General features: G+C 37.0%; 2 protein-coding genes across 8 annotated transcripts in view; one reads left to right on the forward strand and one right to left on the reverse strand.

Annotated features, from left to right (window-relative positions):
* Window positions 1-10,344, forward strand: part of TCERG1 (transcription elongation regulator 1) — a 64,200-nt gene extending 53,856 nt beyond the window's left edge. For 4 of the 7 annotated variants that reach the window (XM_054489446.1, XM_054489445.2, XM_054489447.2 and 1 more), the window contains 6 exons: window positions 2,193-2,357; window positions 2,642-2,824; window positions 5,859-6,038; window positions 6,707-6,790; window positions 7,977-8,077; window positions 9,275-10,344. In XM_054489446.1, coding sequence (XP_054345421.1) covers window positions 2,193-2,357; window positions 2,642-2,824; window positions 5,859-6,038; window positions 6,707-6,790; window positions 7,977-8,077; window positions 9,275-9,476 — 915 coding nt within the window. In that variant the 3' untranslated portion in view covers window positions 9,477-10,344. Of the gene's footprint in view, window positions 1-2,192; window positions 2,358-2,641; window positions 2,825-5,858; window positions 6,039-6,464; window positions 6,611-6,706; window positions 6,791-7,976; window positions 8,078-8,902; window positions 9,002-9,274 lie in introns of those variants that run through there. The other 3 variants (XR_008502788.2, XM_063665249.1, XM_063665250.1) reach the window with 3 other exon arrangements.
* Window positions 10,345-11,979: 1,635 nt separating this feature from the next.
* GPR151 (G protein-coupled receptor 151) lies at window positions 11,980-15,034 on the reverse strand. The gene has a single exon (XM_054489450.1). It carries the CDS (start codon window positions 14,955-14,957, stop codon window positions 13,692-13,694), a length of 1,266 nt encoding a protein of 421 aa, XP_054345425.1. The 5' UTR covers window positions 14,958-15,034; the 3' UTR covers window positions 11,980-13,691.
* Window positions 15,035-16,056: the final 1,022 nt, after the last annotated feature.

Here is a 16,056-nt window from a genome sequence, read left to right on the forward strand (position 1 = left end):
TGACATATTTTTCTCTTCCCTCTCTTTTAAATTTCCTGTGAATAAATTATTTTTGTTATAGTAAGGAATGGGGAGAATAATAAGGCCTTGAATTGCAGCTAATGGTACATGACATTTTTTGACATTTATGCAGCTGTCAGGCAATTTTTCTCTTACTGATAGCCTTAGTAAGCCATTTATAACCTGTCATGGTAATATCCACAATGAAAGGAAGTTAAAGTTTAATTTTATTTAAAGTTCACTTGTTTATACATCACACATTTAAAAACCTATATGATAATCCTTACTTTATAGGTTTCGTGTCTAATATATGAAAATTGTTTTAAGCTAATACAAATTCCTGTGGCTTAGAAAGATTCCTATTTGATATAACTTGCATGTTTTATTTAACATAAATTTTGTAAATTTTGCCTTCCAGTTGTCAAATGCATCTAGGAATTTGGTGTTCATCATGTCAGATACAAAGTAGACAAGATGAACAGAAAAATTTAAGTTACATCACTACATCAGGTGGTTTCTTAATCACTGTCTGGAAATGGGTTTATGAGTGTTTCTTATTAGTTCGAAGTGAAAGGCCAAGTTTAGTAGTGGAGAAGTCCACAGCCAATTCGCTCTTGTCTTTAGAAAAATTTCTGATGCAGATATTCTGTTTCTTATAACCTTAAAAAGTATTTTCCAGAAAGGACATCAACCTCACTTTTTTTTTTTTTTTTTTTTGAGATGGAGTTTTGCTTGTTGCCCAGGCTGGAGTGCAATGGTGCAGTCTCAGTTCACTGCAACCTCTGCCTCCTGGGTTCAGGCGATTCTCCTTCTTCAGCCTCCCAAGTAGCTGGGATTACAGGCACCTGCCACCACACTCAGCTAACTTTTTGTATTTTTAGTAGAGACGGGGTTTCACCATGTTGGTCAGGCTGGTCTCGAACTCGTGACCTCAGGTGATCCACCCACCTCAGCCTCCCAAACTGCTGAGATTACAGGCATGAGCCACTGTCCCTGGCCTCAATCTCACTTTTAATCCTCCAGTAGGAGAAATGAAGTTGTAAGGGGAAATGATAGTGTTAGACTAGGCAGAAGGAATGATTCATGTATTTTTGTGCACACACATTTTAAATCCTGATTCCCCTGATCAGGTGGGAAGGTACCATATTCAATTCCTACTGGAAGGGAGGGGTTCTTAATACGGTCAGAATCCTTTGTTGAAATGACCTTGGTTACCTTGGGTATCTTCTGTGGTAGGAGTACAAAGTAGTATACATCAGATTAAATTTTAAATCAATTAGGCCCTCAGACATACATAAAAATAATTATCTCATTTACTCCTTTCCTCACCTATTTAAATAAATAAGAAATACAGTTTTGGAGAGGGGTTTTAAGTAGTTGTATATGTTGATACTGAAGAATTAATGTTTAATACCTTTGGTATAATGTTTTTAACTTGGTATTTCAGTTGTTGAGTATAATACGGGATAAACACTTAACATTCTGAGTTTATAATGGTATAAACATTACATACATGTTTAATGCTAAAAAGTGTAGAAGATCTGAATGTAATTTTTTAGTAATGATTAATTGTGAACATAGAAATTCTGTAACTTTCTCACATATCAAGGTGTACAGCTGCCTTTTTTCACCAAAATCTGAATTTTTACCCTATTTTGATTTTAGACGTTTGACAGTATAAGTACGTAATGACTTGCAGTGATTTTTAAATGTCCTATTAATTTCAATGGCCAAAATTTTTATCCATCTAGTTTTTTAAATAAATCATTTTTACCATGTTGATATTAAAGTATTGTCAGCTCATAAGCCTGACTCTTAGCTAAAAATAAATGCAGCTCGATGTAAATTTATGTTCCCTGTGAATACATGGCAGTTCTGAGGTCTAAAATTATCAACAATCTGAAAAAGCCTTTTTCTATATTTGAATAATTTCTTTATAAAATATTATTTATCTTGAATTTGGCAAATTTTAGGTGAAAGCCTATATGCTTGTTGATGTTTACATTTCTAGTAAAAGAACACTTCTGATCTTTTCTTTTACTATAATTCTACTCTAAATGCCTATATTTTAAAAGTTATTCTCATATTTAAGGTAAGTGAACTTTTTTTCTAGTTGTAAATATTTAAGATATGATGAATTTCTCATGGTACATTATTTTCCCTTCCATCCCACTACCTGTTTTAAAATACAGATTAAATCGGATTTCTTTGAACTATTATCTAATCATCACTTGGACAGTCAGTCTCGATGGAGCAAAGTAAAAGACAAAGTAGAAAGTGATCCACGTTACAAAGCAGTAGATAGTTCATCAATGAGAGAAGACCTTTTCAAACAGTACATTGAAAAAATAGCCAAGGTAACTGTTGTATTTACTTGTATTGCTTTCATTGAATAATACGATTCTTGTGTTTAAGGGTATATGTTATTGTTGGGGATTTTTCTATTGGGGGTTTGGATTTTTTCTTGTTAGTATTCTTAACATAAGAGTCTAGTTGATTTGGAGATGAGAGGTACACAGTGTTTAGGTATATTCTGGGCAAAAACTAGATTTGGAATTTTTTATTTGGCAAGCTAGTTATTCTGTAAAAACATATTTTGTTGGAGTTGGTAAGAGGGATAATGTAATTTTTACTTTTACAGAATTTAGACTCAGAAAAAGAAAAGGAGCTTGAAAGGCAAGCCCGCATTGAGGCAAGCCTTCGAGAACGAGAAAGGGAGGTTCAAAAGGCCCGTTCAGAACAAACAAAAGAAATAGATCGAGAGAGAGAGCAGCACAAACGAGAAGAAGCTATCCAGAATTTCAAAGCTCTTCTGTCTGACATGGTATACGTTAATCTTTTACTTTTTTTCTCTAAAGTACTGGATATTGGAAATTTATTATATTACTGTTATGAATATTTTAATGTTCTTTAATTCTGAGGGAGATAATTTGCTAAATTAGAAAGCATTTAAAAATTGAATACTTGGTATAAGTACTGTTAGTATAGGAAAAAACCCTAGTTATTTAACAAATTCAGAAGTTAGGCATTTTGCATATATGGAAAGTCATAATCATTTAGTCTCACAACTTTATTATTTATTGTGCTTGATGAAAGTCATTGTAAACTGTTACACATTTACCTGCCATAGTGATAAACAAAATGTGCTGAACACAATTTAACCTTCTTGTTGATGATTTAGGGCCATCATTGTGTTGATCAGTTATACTTGTAGATGGTATGAGATTGTAGGACTGGAGGTGTAACTGACCACAGGAGATACCCTGATACTTTGTTGAAAATCTTTCTCCCTTACCCCTCAGGGTTGTTGAGGTATGTAGGATTTTTTGTCCCTACAGTGAATGCCCCTAGACTACTGTCCTACTTGCTAATATTTTTTGGAGTTGGGGGTGGCTTCTCTTTGTCACATCTCTCCTATGCTATTTCTTTTCTCTTTTTCAGTGGAGCTTGTTACTCTTGTCACTTCTGATTTCTTCCCTTGCATCTGTTTCTTACTCTACCTAGGAGTATCCAATCTTTTGGCTTCCCTGGGCCACATTGGAAGAAGAATTGTCTTGGGCCACACATAAAGTTCACTAACATGGCTGGGCACGGTGGCTCACGCCTGTAATCCCAGCACTTTGGGAGGCCAAGGCGGGCAGATCGTTTGGGGTCAGGAGTTCAAGACTAGGCTGGCCAACATGGTGAAACCCCGTCTCTAATAAAAATACAAAATTAGCCGGGTGTGGTGGCACGTGCCTGTAGTCCCAGCTACTTGGGAGGCTGAGGCAGGAGCATCACTTGAACCTGGGAGGCGGAGGCTGCAGTGAGCCGGGATCGCGCCACTGCACTCCAGCCTGGCGACAGAGTGAGACTCCATCTCAAAAAGAAAAATGTACATTAACACTAATGATAGCCAATGATCTAAAAAAAAAAAAAAAAAAAGACAAAAACATCTCATAATGTTTTAAGAAAGTTTATGAATTTGTGTTGGGGTACATTCAGAGCCATCCTGAGCTGCATGTGGCCTGGGGGCCACGGGTTGGACAACCTTGTCCTACACCCTGGAAAATTATAGTAGTTTCCTAATTTCTCTCCCTACCTCTAACATTCCCTCAAATTTATCTGTTCTATTGCAGTCACGGAAATCTTCATAAAAAGCGAATCTAATTTTGTCACTCTCCTGGTTACTTGCAGGGGGATGAAGGTTCTCTTTACTCCCAGCAGTTTCCTACAGGTCACATTTAGCCTCCTTAGCATAATGTAAAAGATCGTTCATTTCTTACCTCCCACCTTCATATTTCCTTAACACCTTTGCTTTCTTCATTTGCTCCTTCAACTGTAGCCTTGCTGAACATGCTTAATGAACCATACCATCCTTCCATTGCTCACGGCAGTCCCTCTACCTGAAATGATTTGGAAGTGTTCCTGTTGCAGTGACAGACTTTCTCGTTCTTCAGGGGTACTCTCAAGTATCTCTTCTGTGAGGCTACTTCTGACCTATCTAGGCAGATTCGATCTCACTGTCCTTAGACCACCCTTGTGCTCAGCATACGACTGACTCTGCAGCACTTATTACCTGTATTTGCAGTTATTTGCTTACATGTTTATCCTTTTTGTTTTTTTATTTTTTATTTTTTTGAGATGGAGTCTTACTCTGTCACCCAGCTGGAGTGCAGTGGCATGATCTTGGCTCACTGCAACCTCTGCCTCCTGGGTTCAAGTGATTCTCCTGCCTCAGTCTCCTGAGTAGCTGGGACTACAGGCATGCACCACCACACCCAGCTCATTTTTGTATTTTTAGTAGAAATGGGGTTTCACCGTGTTGGTCAGGCTGGTCTCAAACTCCTGACCTCAGGTGATCCACCCACCTCCCAAAGGGCTGGGATTGCAGGCAGGAGCCACCGCACCTGGCCTTTTTATCCTTTTTTTTTCCTTCTTTTTTAAGTGAGCTATTTGAAGGAAGGGATAGCGTCTTACTTATTTTGTAATCTTATTACAAAGCACGGTATTTATCTGACTTGTATTTAGATGTTTGATAAGTGTTGGTTAAATAAATGTTTTTGTATTTTCCTTTTCTTACCTTTCTGTCATTTTAGTCTATGTTTCTTCACATTGGCAGTAGTGTGGCTTAACTTATAGTGCCATTTCCACCAATGAAGCATATCTTTTTGCTGGTTGGTGAGCCAGCCAGACCTGTTATGCTTTCTATTATACTGTCTTCTTCTTAAAAATTGTTTTGAGAAGTCATAATTGTATATACTTATGGGGTATAGTTGCTGTTTTGATATAGGTGGATAATATGGAATGATTAAACCAAAGCTGTTTAACATATTCATCACTTTGTTTGCTTGTAATTTTTTGTGGTGAGACATTTGGAATTTACTCTCAGTTATTTTGAATATAGAATACATTATTGACTTTAGTTAACCCTGGTGTGCAGTAGATCTCAAAACTTATTCCTGCTGTCTCTGAAACTTCATTATCTTTGACAAGTAACTCCTCATTCTCTCACTTGTCCTGTCTCCTACCCCCTAGACTTTGGTGACCATCTGCTATTTCTATGAGTTCAACTTTTTTGGATTCCACAAATGTGAGACTATGCAGTATTTGTGTTTCTGTGCTTGACTTATTTCACTTATATTGTCCTCTAGGTTTATCCATGCCATAAATGAATAGAATTTTCCTCTTTTTTAAAGGCTGACTGGTACTCCATTGTGTATATTTATTACATTTTCTTTATCCATTTATCTGTTGGTAGACACTTAGGTTGATTCCATATCTTGGCTATTGTGAATAATGCTGCAGTGGACATGGAAGTGCAAATAGACATTTAGATAAGTCTCTTTGGTGATATATATATAATTTTTTCTCTTCAGGTACGTTCTTCAGATGTGTCATGGTCTGATACTCGTAGGACCCTCCGAAAAGATCACCGCTGGGAATCTGGATCCTTATTGGAAAGAGAGGAGAAAGAGAAGCTTTTTAATGAACACATTGAAGCACTTACCAAAAAAAAGAGAGAGCACTTTAGGCAACTTCTGGATGAAACTTCTGCAGTAAGAATCTCTTATTTTTCTCATTTTAATCTGGATGAATCTTTGCTAGTAATTTCTTAAAGCAAAGCATTGATGTGATTTTTAGTGTCATGGTCTTTAGATTCATTACTGGAATGCATCTTATGACAATTCTCTGAGTTTAAAAAATTATGGTATTCCTAATTATTTAGAAATGCCTATTCTTTGCAGTTTTCACATTCATAACTGCTCCTATAGTAGTTCAAAATGTCCTTAGCCATGTGGTCAGTGATCCCTCCTAATAATAGATTTAGCAAATTTCTTCTTTTGATCCATTTTCAATTTGGTACTATGGCCTCTTGTTCGGCAGTTTGTACGCTTTGTTATCCAGGTTTTGTTCCTTTTTATCTGCTCTCTTTTTGGTGATGGTTTATTCAGAAGTTATGATGTTTGCCCATGTAAATACAGGGTTTGCAGATGATTGTCTTAGGCCACCTTGAAAGTATGGCCATGAAAATAACTCTTGTGGCAAGCCAACAAAACGAAATTGCATTAACGCTGCTTCCCTGTCCCTAACTAGTCCAGTTACGCTTGGGCATTACAAGAGATCGCAGGTCAGTGTGTAATATTATGTACCTATGTGCTGCAGTTTGACTCCCTAAGTAAAAGTGAGTTGTATTTATGTTTTTTATTCACATGTCTTTTCAAAGATTACCTTAACATCCACGTGGAAAGAAGTAAAAAAAATCATTAAGGAAGATCCTCGGTGTATTAAGTTCTCCTCCAGTGACAGGGTAAGAGGATTTTGTGTCGAGATTTACTGTCAATCTATAAATACTTAAATCGGGGCCTAACAGCACTACTATCTTAACCAAAATGAAGTTGATTAAGTGAATTACTTTTAAGTGTATGAGAAGTAAATCTGAATTTTAAGTTTATGTATTGTTTCTTGCATGATAAATTAGCAAGAGAGCACAATAGAAAGTTTAAAATTTTAGTACTTGGGTGAAGCTTGTATTTTAGGATCTTAGAGATTTAATGAAGCTGCAGTTTTATTTTAGTCAGGTACCACTAGACAGACATATTTAGGCTGGCAATTGGTACCAAACTATCAAAGCACTTGACTCTTAAGCCTAACAGAACCCTGTAATGAGATCGCTAGTTCTCATATGCTTCAAGGTCTGAAACAGTGAATGATGTCAAGAAAAGTGTTGTTTACTACAGTCCATTTTATCCCTAGGCCTTTTATTTGTTTTCTTTTACATCATTCCCCTTTCCTGGTTGGTTTCTCTAGGTCTGGGCATCCTTTATAAAAACTCATAAATCTAATATTCTTCCCCCTCAAAGTCTATTGGATTGTAGATGTTTGGACCATAAAATATGCATGACTGGGAAAGAGGGGTAGACCCAGTCTTAGTTTCTAACTTTTCTGACTGTTTAGAATTGATAATAAAGTCTTTTTTAAGTCCAAAGAGTTTATTCATCTTATTACTTTTGGCTTGCCAGAAAGCTAAATGCTCATTACTGTGTAAGTTAAGTATTGAGTGTTAACCTACAGTTGCTGTATCCACAAATTACTGTTTTTGTTCTTGAAGTTAAAAATACAGTGTGCAGGAAGTGAACACTTAATCCTTAATATCCTTATTTTTAAGTGTCCACCTCAAGAGGTTGTTGTGAAGATTGAAGTAGATGATCCTCATAAAATTCTCAGCAGTGTAGCCCATAGCAAGTTCTCAAGTTTTAGCCACTACTAATTTATGATTCCTCATTCTTTCTATTTGCTGCAAAAATGAGCCTTGCCGATTATGTGATTTAATGAATTTTATATATGAACAAAATGTACCCTGTTGCCTTTTTCTTTTGAATTTTTAATTTTGTTATGTGACTTACACATTACTGTTTAATAAATAATTGATATTTATTTTGGAATTAGTGGGTTTTATTTCCATAATCTTAACTTTTTTTTTTTTTTATTAACAGAAAAAACAAAGAGAATTTGAAGAATATATCAGAGACAAATATATCACAGCCAAAGCTGACTTCAGGACGCTTTTGAAAGAGACCAAATTTATAACATATAGGTGTGTGCAATGAAGTGTTTCATATTGGCAGTCATTCTCTTTACTAGTCTTTACTCTAATGGTCAGAGCATTCTTTGCATTCACACACATGTTGACATTATTAATTTTTAGGGATAAGAAGATACCAACTTCTGTCCAAAGTCAAATACAGCCCATATCTACCATACTTTTTTTTTTTTTTTTAAAGAAAGGGCCCAGATGTCAATTCTTATTTTGTGTTACCCACCCATCCAGTTTTTAATACATACCTTTTTTTTTTTTTTTTTTACTTCACTGCTTTTTTTAGGAATACCCTCAACTATATAAGAATTGTATTTCATGAAGAGACTTTTAAAATAATCTTTCACTATCAGTTATCTTTGCCTCCTCTGAAGACTATTCAGTGTGGTTAGATCATTCTAAAGCATGAAATCATCTATTTAAGCTCAGCATAAACATTTTTTTCCCTCAGAGGAAAGCATTTTGCTGGGTACATTTAAATAAAAATTGTAAATTATGAAATCAGAGCCTTTAAACAAGATTTCTCTGTAGCAAACCCAACAGTTCTTCACCCCTAACAATTTATCATCAGGAAAACAATTTTGCATTGCTTACCAGTCAGTATGCAGGAAACCATTTTTGTTTCATGCTCCAGCTTTTCTTCTTTAAGAGAGAAATTTGAAACATCTTAATAAAGGGTATGTGCACGGGAGGCTAGATAGTGCTGAGGGTGTGGTTTTTAGATATTTTGTCATTTGGATTTTTTGGTCAGGATCCTTAATGTTTTGCATCAGCTTGGGCTTTTAAATTAGATGTGAAGTAAGACTTCTTTCTACATTTTTATAGTTAATTTAGTGAAAGATGTGAAAGTGAAAGCTTGTGAAAGATGCTGGGATTGGCAGCCCCGCAGACTGAAGTCCTCTGTTCATCCACAGAACAGGTACAGCACGGGCAAGATTTACCCACCCACCCTCAGCCCTGATCTGGAGGGACCACCACTAGGGGTGGGAGGGTAATTCAGCTTCTGAGGCCCTTTCACTCCTTGGAGTCTTTGCTGAGGCGACTTACAAAGGTGACCACTGCAGTGAAATTTTTCTTAAAAAAAAAAAAAAAAAAAAATGGAAACACAATTAGGAACTAGATGGACATTTCCAGCTCATTTCTGAAAGACCTGTGAACAGCAGTCAGTAATTCTTGGACTTCTTTTTCTTATTTCAGATCCAAAAAATTAATCCAAGAATCGGATCAGCACCTGAAAGATGTAGAAAAAATTTTACAGAATGACAAACGGTATCTAGTACTGGACTGTGTGCCAGAGGAGAGGCGTAAACTGATTGTGGCATATGTTGATGACCTGGATCGCCGGGGTCCACCCCCACCTCCCACAGCATCAGAGCCCACGAGACGATCAACAAAATAATTCTAAATACTCTTCCACAGGGGTATCTATTCAAAATGCTTGCATGAGCCAATTTTCAGATTTTTACATATATGTGCATTAGTCAACCTATTGCAAAACCATCTGACAAACAGAAGGAGAAGCATTTGTGAACAGTTTCTGAACAGAACACTTTGGAAATATTTATGCTTTTCTTTGTGTGGCATGACTGACATACATACTCAAATATAGGCTGTCTCTAGTAAATCTTAAAATCTTGAAGCTAAAATTCATCCTTTTATGAGGTGTGGAAGTCAGTGACTTGGTGACGTTCTTCCTAGCAGTGTTAATACATGCAAGAAGTAAGAGCATTTGTGGCTTGAACTTGCCAGATGCAAATACCACAGACTCCAAGAAAACCCGAGTTGGGGTTTGTTTTGTTTTGATTTTTTTTTTTTTTAAAGCGGGTAAAAGAGAAAACACTGAAAATTGAATTCTTATCTTCCAGAGGCTACAATTATTATAATGGACAATACTTTTACCTTTGTCTCTAAAGGTCAGATTAGTTTTATTTGTTCACTTACGTGCTTTGATTATCCCCTCTGAATTATAGACCAAGTCTTGTTGTTTAGCCTAAGAGAAGATTTATGTAGTAATTTCTTCTCAGGTATGGAACCACGGTCATAACTAACATGTTGGCCAGAATAGAACCACTGGTTAAACATATTTTATTCACCATTAAGTGATCTATATCAATATTCTGGATTAGACAACAAATTACCTTTCTGGGTGTTTCTTGTAAACTATACTCCTGTTTGAATGTTAAACTTTGTTGCTAAAGTTTAATTTTAAGATGTTTGAATGTTCAGTTTATGTATTTGAACCACAATAAACCAACCCTTTTTATATATCTGTATTGTATATGATTATTGTTACTTAATTTTTAAGAGCTTATTTTAACCTGTTTTTAAAAGAAGCAGCAAATAGAATTTCTCACAAAGTAAGTTGACTCTAAATCTTAAGTATTGCTTATTTTTAAAGGTTTGAATATAATAATGCAGTATTTGCAGTATAAAAAGGAAGGAATTTGTAGATAATCATTTTGGTGCTCAAGTCTCTTAGCAGTGCCTTATTGCCTCATAGCAAGAAGATGCTGGGTTTTTTTTTGTTTTTGTCCTTTGTATTAATGTATGATGGTTTGTGCCTTTTTGGCATTCTTTCAACATGTCATGTACATCACACCATGAATCAGTTCCTAATTGATATATCTAGCTTTACCTCCCAAGTTAAAAAAAAATCTTATTATTTTATGCCTTCATAGGTTGCTCGTTTCAGAGTGCCACATAAATAAAATGTTTAAGAAAATATATATGTTAATAGAATAATTTATTTTCCATTATCTCATACCCACTATGATTGTAACAAATCCTAGAAGGAAGGAATACCAACAGATCTGTATTTGTATGTTGTGTGTATACAATCACAGACACACACATTCACATCCATGTTGTATAGTTCTTAGCTTAAATCTATTAAGTGCCATGGAAATTTTGTGAACTCTGTATGTAGGAACCTGGCATTGATCAGACTAAGGTCTTCAGCTGTAAAGTTGATAAACAGGATATGTTTTTTCTTTTTATTCATACAAAGGATCTTACTCTGTCTCCTAGACTGGAGTGCAGTGGTGCCATTGTAGCTCACTGTAAATTTGAACTCCTGGTTTCAGTGATCCTTCTGAGTAGCTGAGACTGCAGGCATGCATTACCATGTCTGGCTCTTTTTTTTTTTTTTTTTTTAATTTTTTTAGAAATGGTTTCACTCTGTTGCCCAGGCTGGTCTCAAACTCCTAGCCTCAAGCCATTCTCCCACCTCGGCCACCCAAAGTGCTAGGATTACAGGCGTCAGCCACCACACCTGGCCTTCTTTTGTTTCCTTTTTTTTCTTTCTTTGAAGTTCATTTTATAAGTTCATTGAGTGATTTTTAAGTACTGTGAGGAATGAAATTGAAGTGCTTGCCAAAAGGAGCACAACTATTATGCAGTGTGTAGAAATATGACTGTCTCACAAGGGTAAAGTTTCCAGAATGTCTTATTTTGTTATTCTGAATTCCACATAGTATTATTTGCCCACTTACTACATTGTTTCTCACAGTAGAGAGGTGAGAAGAAAACAGTTTGGTGGTATCTGTTCTAATTTCCTGCTTTTGTCTTAAGGTATCTGGGTTTGATCAGATAAGATACAAATCAAACTTCTCTAAGCAGATTTTTTAAGGGATCAAGTCGGGACTTAACTTTGTGTATCAGGTTCTTAATGAAAGGTTCATTGTAATTACTCTGTTCCAGTGTCTGCATCTTGATTTGGTGCTTGTTAGCAAACTCGGAAAATCAGTTCACCCTGAGACCTGTTCCAGTGTTAAGGTCAAACAGCCCAATAAAGCTCCATTGTTCCTAATAATGATTTTGGAATGATAATTCAAGACAAAGACAGCTTTAAATCTCCAAAACTATCTGAAGTAAAGCATAATTATTTTTATTTCTTTACCAGTTTAAAGTGTCAAACCCTGGAAGCTTACATCCTAAATTTACTACATATAATGAACATAAAAATTATTAATTCAAATAATTACAGACAATGATAATCCTTTTTATAACTACCATATCACAAAACAATATTTTGGATTCTTGGGTTAAATTTTACTTTATTTGAATACATGAGCTTCAAATAAAATTTGTAATGAAGGAAGTAAAAAGAATATAGCCCTACCTCCTGTGTTAAAAAGCAAACTATGACCACTTATGAAAAAGCAAAGAATCCGGAAACCGATAGACAACATAAAAAACAAAATCTTTTTTTTTCCATAACGTATCCTTTATATTTCAGATTCTCCATTGCTTGGTTTGCCCTAAAGGCATTTCTATTCTGAGGGAACCTTTCGGTGAAAATATCCAAGTTCCATAACAAAGTAATCAAGAATCATGGGTGAATGTCATTATACTTAAAAGGGGCAGAAATATAATCATGTTTTATTGGGTATGTTTTACCTTGCTATAAAATGAATGGTTATTGCCTATTACTCAGATTTTACCATATGTCTGGGTACACAGTTTTACTGCTTTTCTTTCTGCATTGCCCTTATGCTTTTTATTTTGTATTCTTAACCAAATTCTGTCTTGCGTTTGTTGAATTTTCTCTTTTTGATACTAATCTCTTTCTCAGGTTACTCGATTGTTTTTATAACTTAGAAATCCTGTAGTATTTTAAAAGTTGAGTAGGGTTGAAGTTCAATGTTCTGAGTAAGGGTAAGTTTAGTACCATTAACAAGAAAGATCACCATCTCCATCTTCTATTTATATTTGAGGAGTAATCTATACCTATATCATTAACTATGGTTTATCTTGGGAGAAAGGAGATATTAGGAGGAACACATTTCTGCTTATAGAAAAATAACTTTCCCACATGTTGGAAGTGAAGAGAGGGCATTTTTTAAGTACTTTTTTCCCCCATATCAGACTATTGAATGTCATTGGAAAGCTGCTAAAATTCTCAGGCTTAGAAACTGAAGACTCATTCAGGTAGCTTTAAAAGGTTCGCTGAAGCAGGCTTTAGTATAAGTTTGAATTTATTTAAACTTAGCCAGAACCAGCCATGGCTTGAAATCAGTCCAGAATTGGAATAAGGTGCTGTTTCTTTTTCTTTGACCTTCAGTCAGGAGCATTATGATATGGACTTTTCATCAAGTAAATTAACACTTATTAAGTAAATGAACACATTAAAATTTATCATTAATGTGTTAAAAATCTCAAGTGAAAGTAGATTTTGAGCTTTGGTTATGTGAAATACAATTTAGTAGGTAAAATTAGGACTAGCAGGTCCCGGGTGAAACTGAAGGTAAAGGGGCTCAGCTTTGACAGAACCTCTACTCCAGGCTCTAGCCGGTCCACTACAGGGTTGGCTGGTCCTAGGGGGTACCCAGTAAAACCACTGTGAACAAATGACAGAATAGCTGGGCTGTCTAATCACTTTGACAGCAACATCTTTACACAACACTTAAATTGTTTGGGAAGCCAGGTTCTAATTCTGAAACATAAATTATTCTAACATGGTTCTCTACTTACCACATTGCACATTTGTAAAGTGTAAATTGTGAAATATTTTTATAATTCCTAATGGTAATAATTATATCATAGTTTGTAAAGTCAGCAATATTGATAAGCAGCAGTACAAGTAAATACAATAATCACTGTTTTGCTTTGAAACTTAAATCTGTTTAACACCTTCCCCTGTCTCTTGATCTTCATGTTCCCAGGGGATAGGGTCATTGTCCTGTACAGAAGGGACTGTGTCCCTCTCATGCCAAAACTGCTCTACATCAGGAAGGATGGGAATCTCTGCCTTCTCAGTTTTCCCTTTGCCAGAGGAGGGAGAGCTGGGTTTCTCTTTTTCTGGTATGGATGCTGGGGATTCTGGAGATGGAACCTTGTCAGGAAGACCCTCTGAGTTGCCAGCTGGTGTTTCCTGGGACTCTGAGACAGTTGGAGGTTTTTTGGTTATCATCCGTTTCCATACACCTTTCAAGCCTTCCCTGAACTCCTCCGACATCACAAGAAAAATGAGAGGATTTGCTGAAGAGATGGAAAACATCAGGACTTGAGAGAGGGCTATGAAACCTTGTGGTGGGGCTGGGCCTGCAGCCTTCAGATGCCATACCCACAGCCAAGCTACCCATTCAGGGAGCCACAGGAGAGCAGAGGTGATGGCGATGCTCAGCAGCATCACTGTGACTTGCTTTGAGCGTATCTGATTTCTAAGATTTTGAGTCTTAGTTCCTCTTTTTTTACATTGGTCATAAGCTCTCCAGAAATAAAAGCTGGCGAAAAATAATGGAAGGCCAAATGCCAGGAGTGGGTAGAGCTTACCAAACATCGACATAAACTCTTCAGCCACAGCTGGTACATCCACGAGGCACATTTCCACACCTTCATGATGCCTGATGGTGCTAAAGAACCATTCCGGCAGGGGTAACAGGCTAGCCACAGTCCAGATGGCCACCAGCACTGACCAGATGGTGTAGTTGTGGATACTCACTTGCTTGGCTGGGTCACTTGCATACATGAAGCATACTTTGGCCACCACAACGATTGTCAGGCTCTTGGCTGCCATGCATGTGTGGATAAACCAGTCAGAGGACTTGCAGACAAACCAGCCTAGATCCCAAACACTTTTGGAGTACGCTGTAGCTCGGACAGGTGCAGAAAACAGCAGGAGGGAGAGATCAGCCAGGCTGAGATTCAGAATCAGGGAGTGGATCATGGATGGCTTTCCTTTCCAAGCATTGTGAAGGAGGATGCCAATCACACACAGGTTTCCCACGAAGCCCACCAGGCAGACAGCCACCAAGAGAGCCGGGATGATGGTTCTCCAGTCCTGGGAATCAGAGGGCAGGTACCCTCCGGCAAAGTGGAGGTGAGCAAAGGACACATTCATGCTGCTGGAGTTAGAGTCTGCAAAGGCAGCTGCCAGCATCACTCTTCACAGCTTCTTACAGAAGTTAGATTCTCATTTAGGTTTGTCTTTCTGCCTGGGCTCTTTTGCATAGGAAATAAGTACTCTGTCGTCAGTGTCAAATGACACCCTGGATCCTCCCCTTATTTCCTGAGAGCAGAATGTGGAAGGAGGCTGGCTGTTAAGCTCTTCTCTGCTGCATACAATATACTTGTGACTGTACCGACTGTCAGATGCTCATTAGCAAGTCTAATACCAAATCGTCAGCCCTGTGGAGTAATACAAATATACCCATAAATGATGAATGAAGAGAACATACATGTAAGTGGCATGTGTTCCTTGGGGGGGTCACTAGAGCCAGTCAAGGCAAATATTTTCAACCAGCTGTTCCTAAAATCTTGACTGCTGTCTGTAATTTAGTGAACACTACATCTGAACCAAGTTCTTTGAACTTCACCTGATGGTCTGATCCAGTGGGTCTGGAGTAGGGCCCAAGAAATCATTTCTAACAAGTTCCCATGAGACTCTGATGCTGCAGGTTGGGAGACCACACTTTGAGAACCACTGTTTTAAACTGAGAACTAAAGCTTCCCCTACCCACTCTGCAGAGATGAGATTCCTTCTTTTCCCCAACCCTTACAACCACCTCAGTCCCATCAACAGCTGGCTGAGTTCAAACACAGCTGGATAATGAAAACAAGTTAGAAGTCCTATTAAAAAAAAATCTAATTATGGATGACTCTCGGTTTATTCTGAGTTTTTAAAGGTAATTTTACAGCTCCAAATTAGAACTGCTTTACATACTAATAAGACTTTTCAACAAGTGATGGTGATGAAGGCAACTGCATGATGAATTAAGCTGCTTTTCAGAGAGCATTCCTAGAGGATTTACGAAGACAAGAGAAATGAAAGAAAAATCAATATCTATGTGGAAGGCATTTAAGAGATTTTTTAAAATTATATTTTAAAGTTGGTAAAGATTTTGGGCTGGGCACACTGGCTCATGCCTGTAATCCCAGAATTTGAGGAGGTGGAGGCGGGAGGATTGTTTAAGGCCAGAAGTTCGAGACCAGCCTGGGCAACAAAGTGAGACCCCTGCCCCCACCTCTACCAAACAAAC

The sequence above is a fragment of the Pongo pygmaeus genome, chromosome 4, assembly GCF_028885625.2.
Source record: "Pongo pygmaeus isolate AG05252 chromosome 4, NHGRI_mPonPyg2-v2.0_pri, whole genome shotgun sequence".
NCBI classification, from domain to species: domain Eukaryota; kingdom Metazoa; phylum Chordata; class Mammalia; order Primates; family Hominidae; genus Pongo; species Pongo pygmaeus.

What these genes read in the sequence shown, in the direction of transcription:
- GPR151 (XM_054489450.1), bottom strand. Translation starts at nt 14,957, where the DNA reads ATGCTGGCAGCTGCCTTTGCAGACTCTAACTCCAGCAGCATGAATGTG.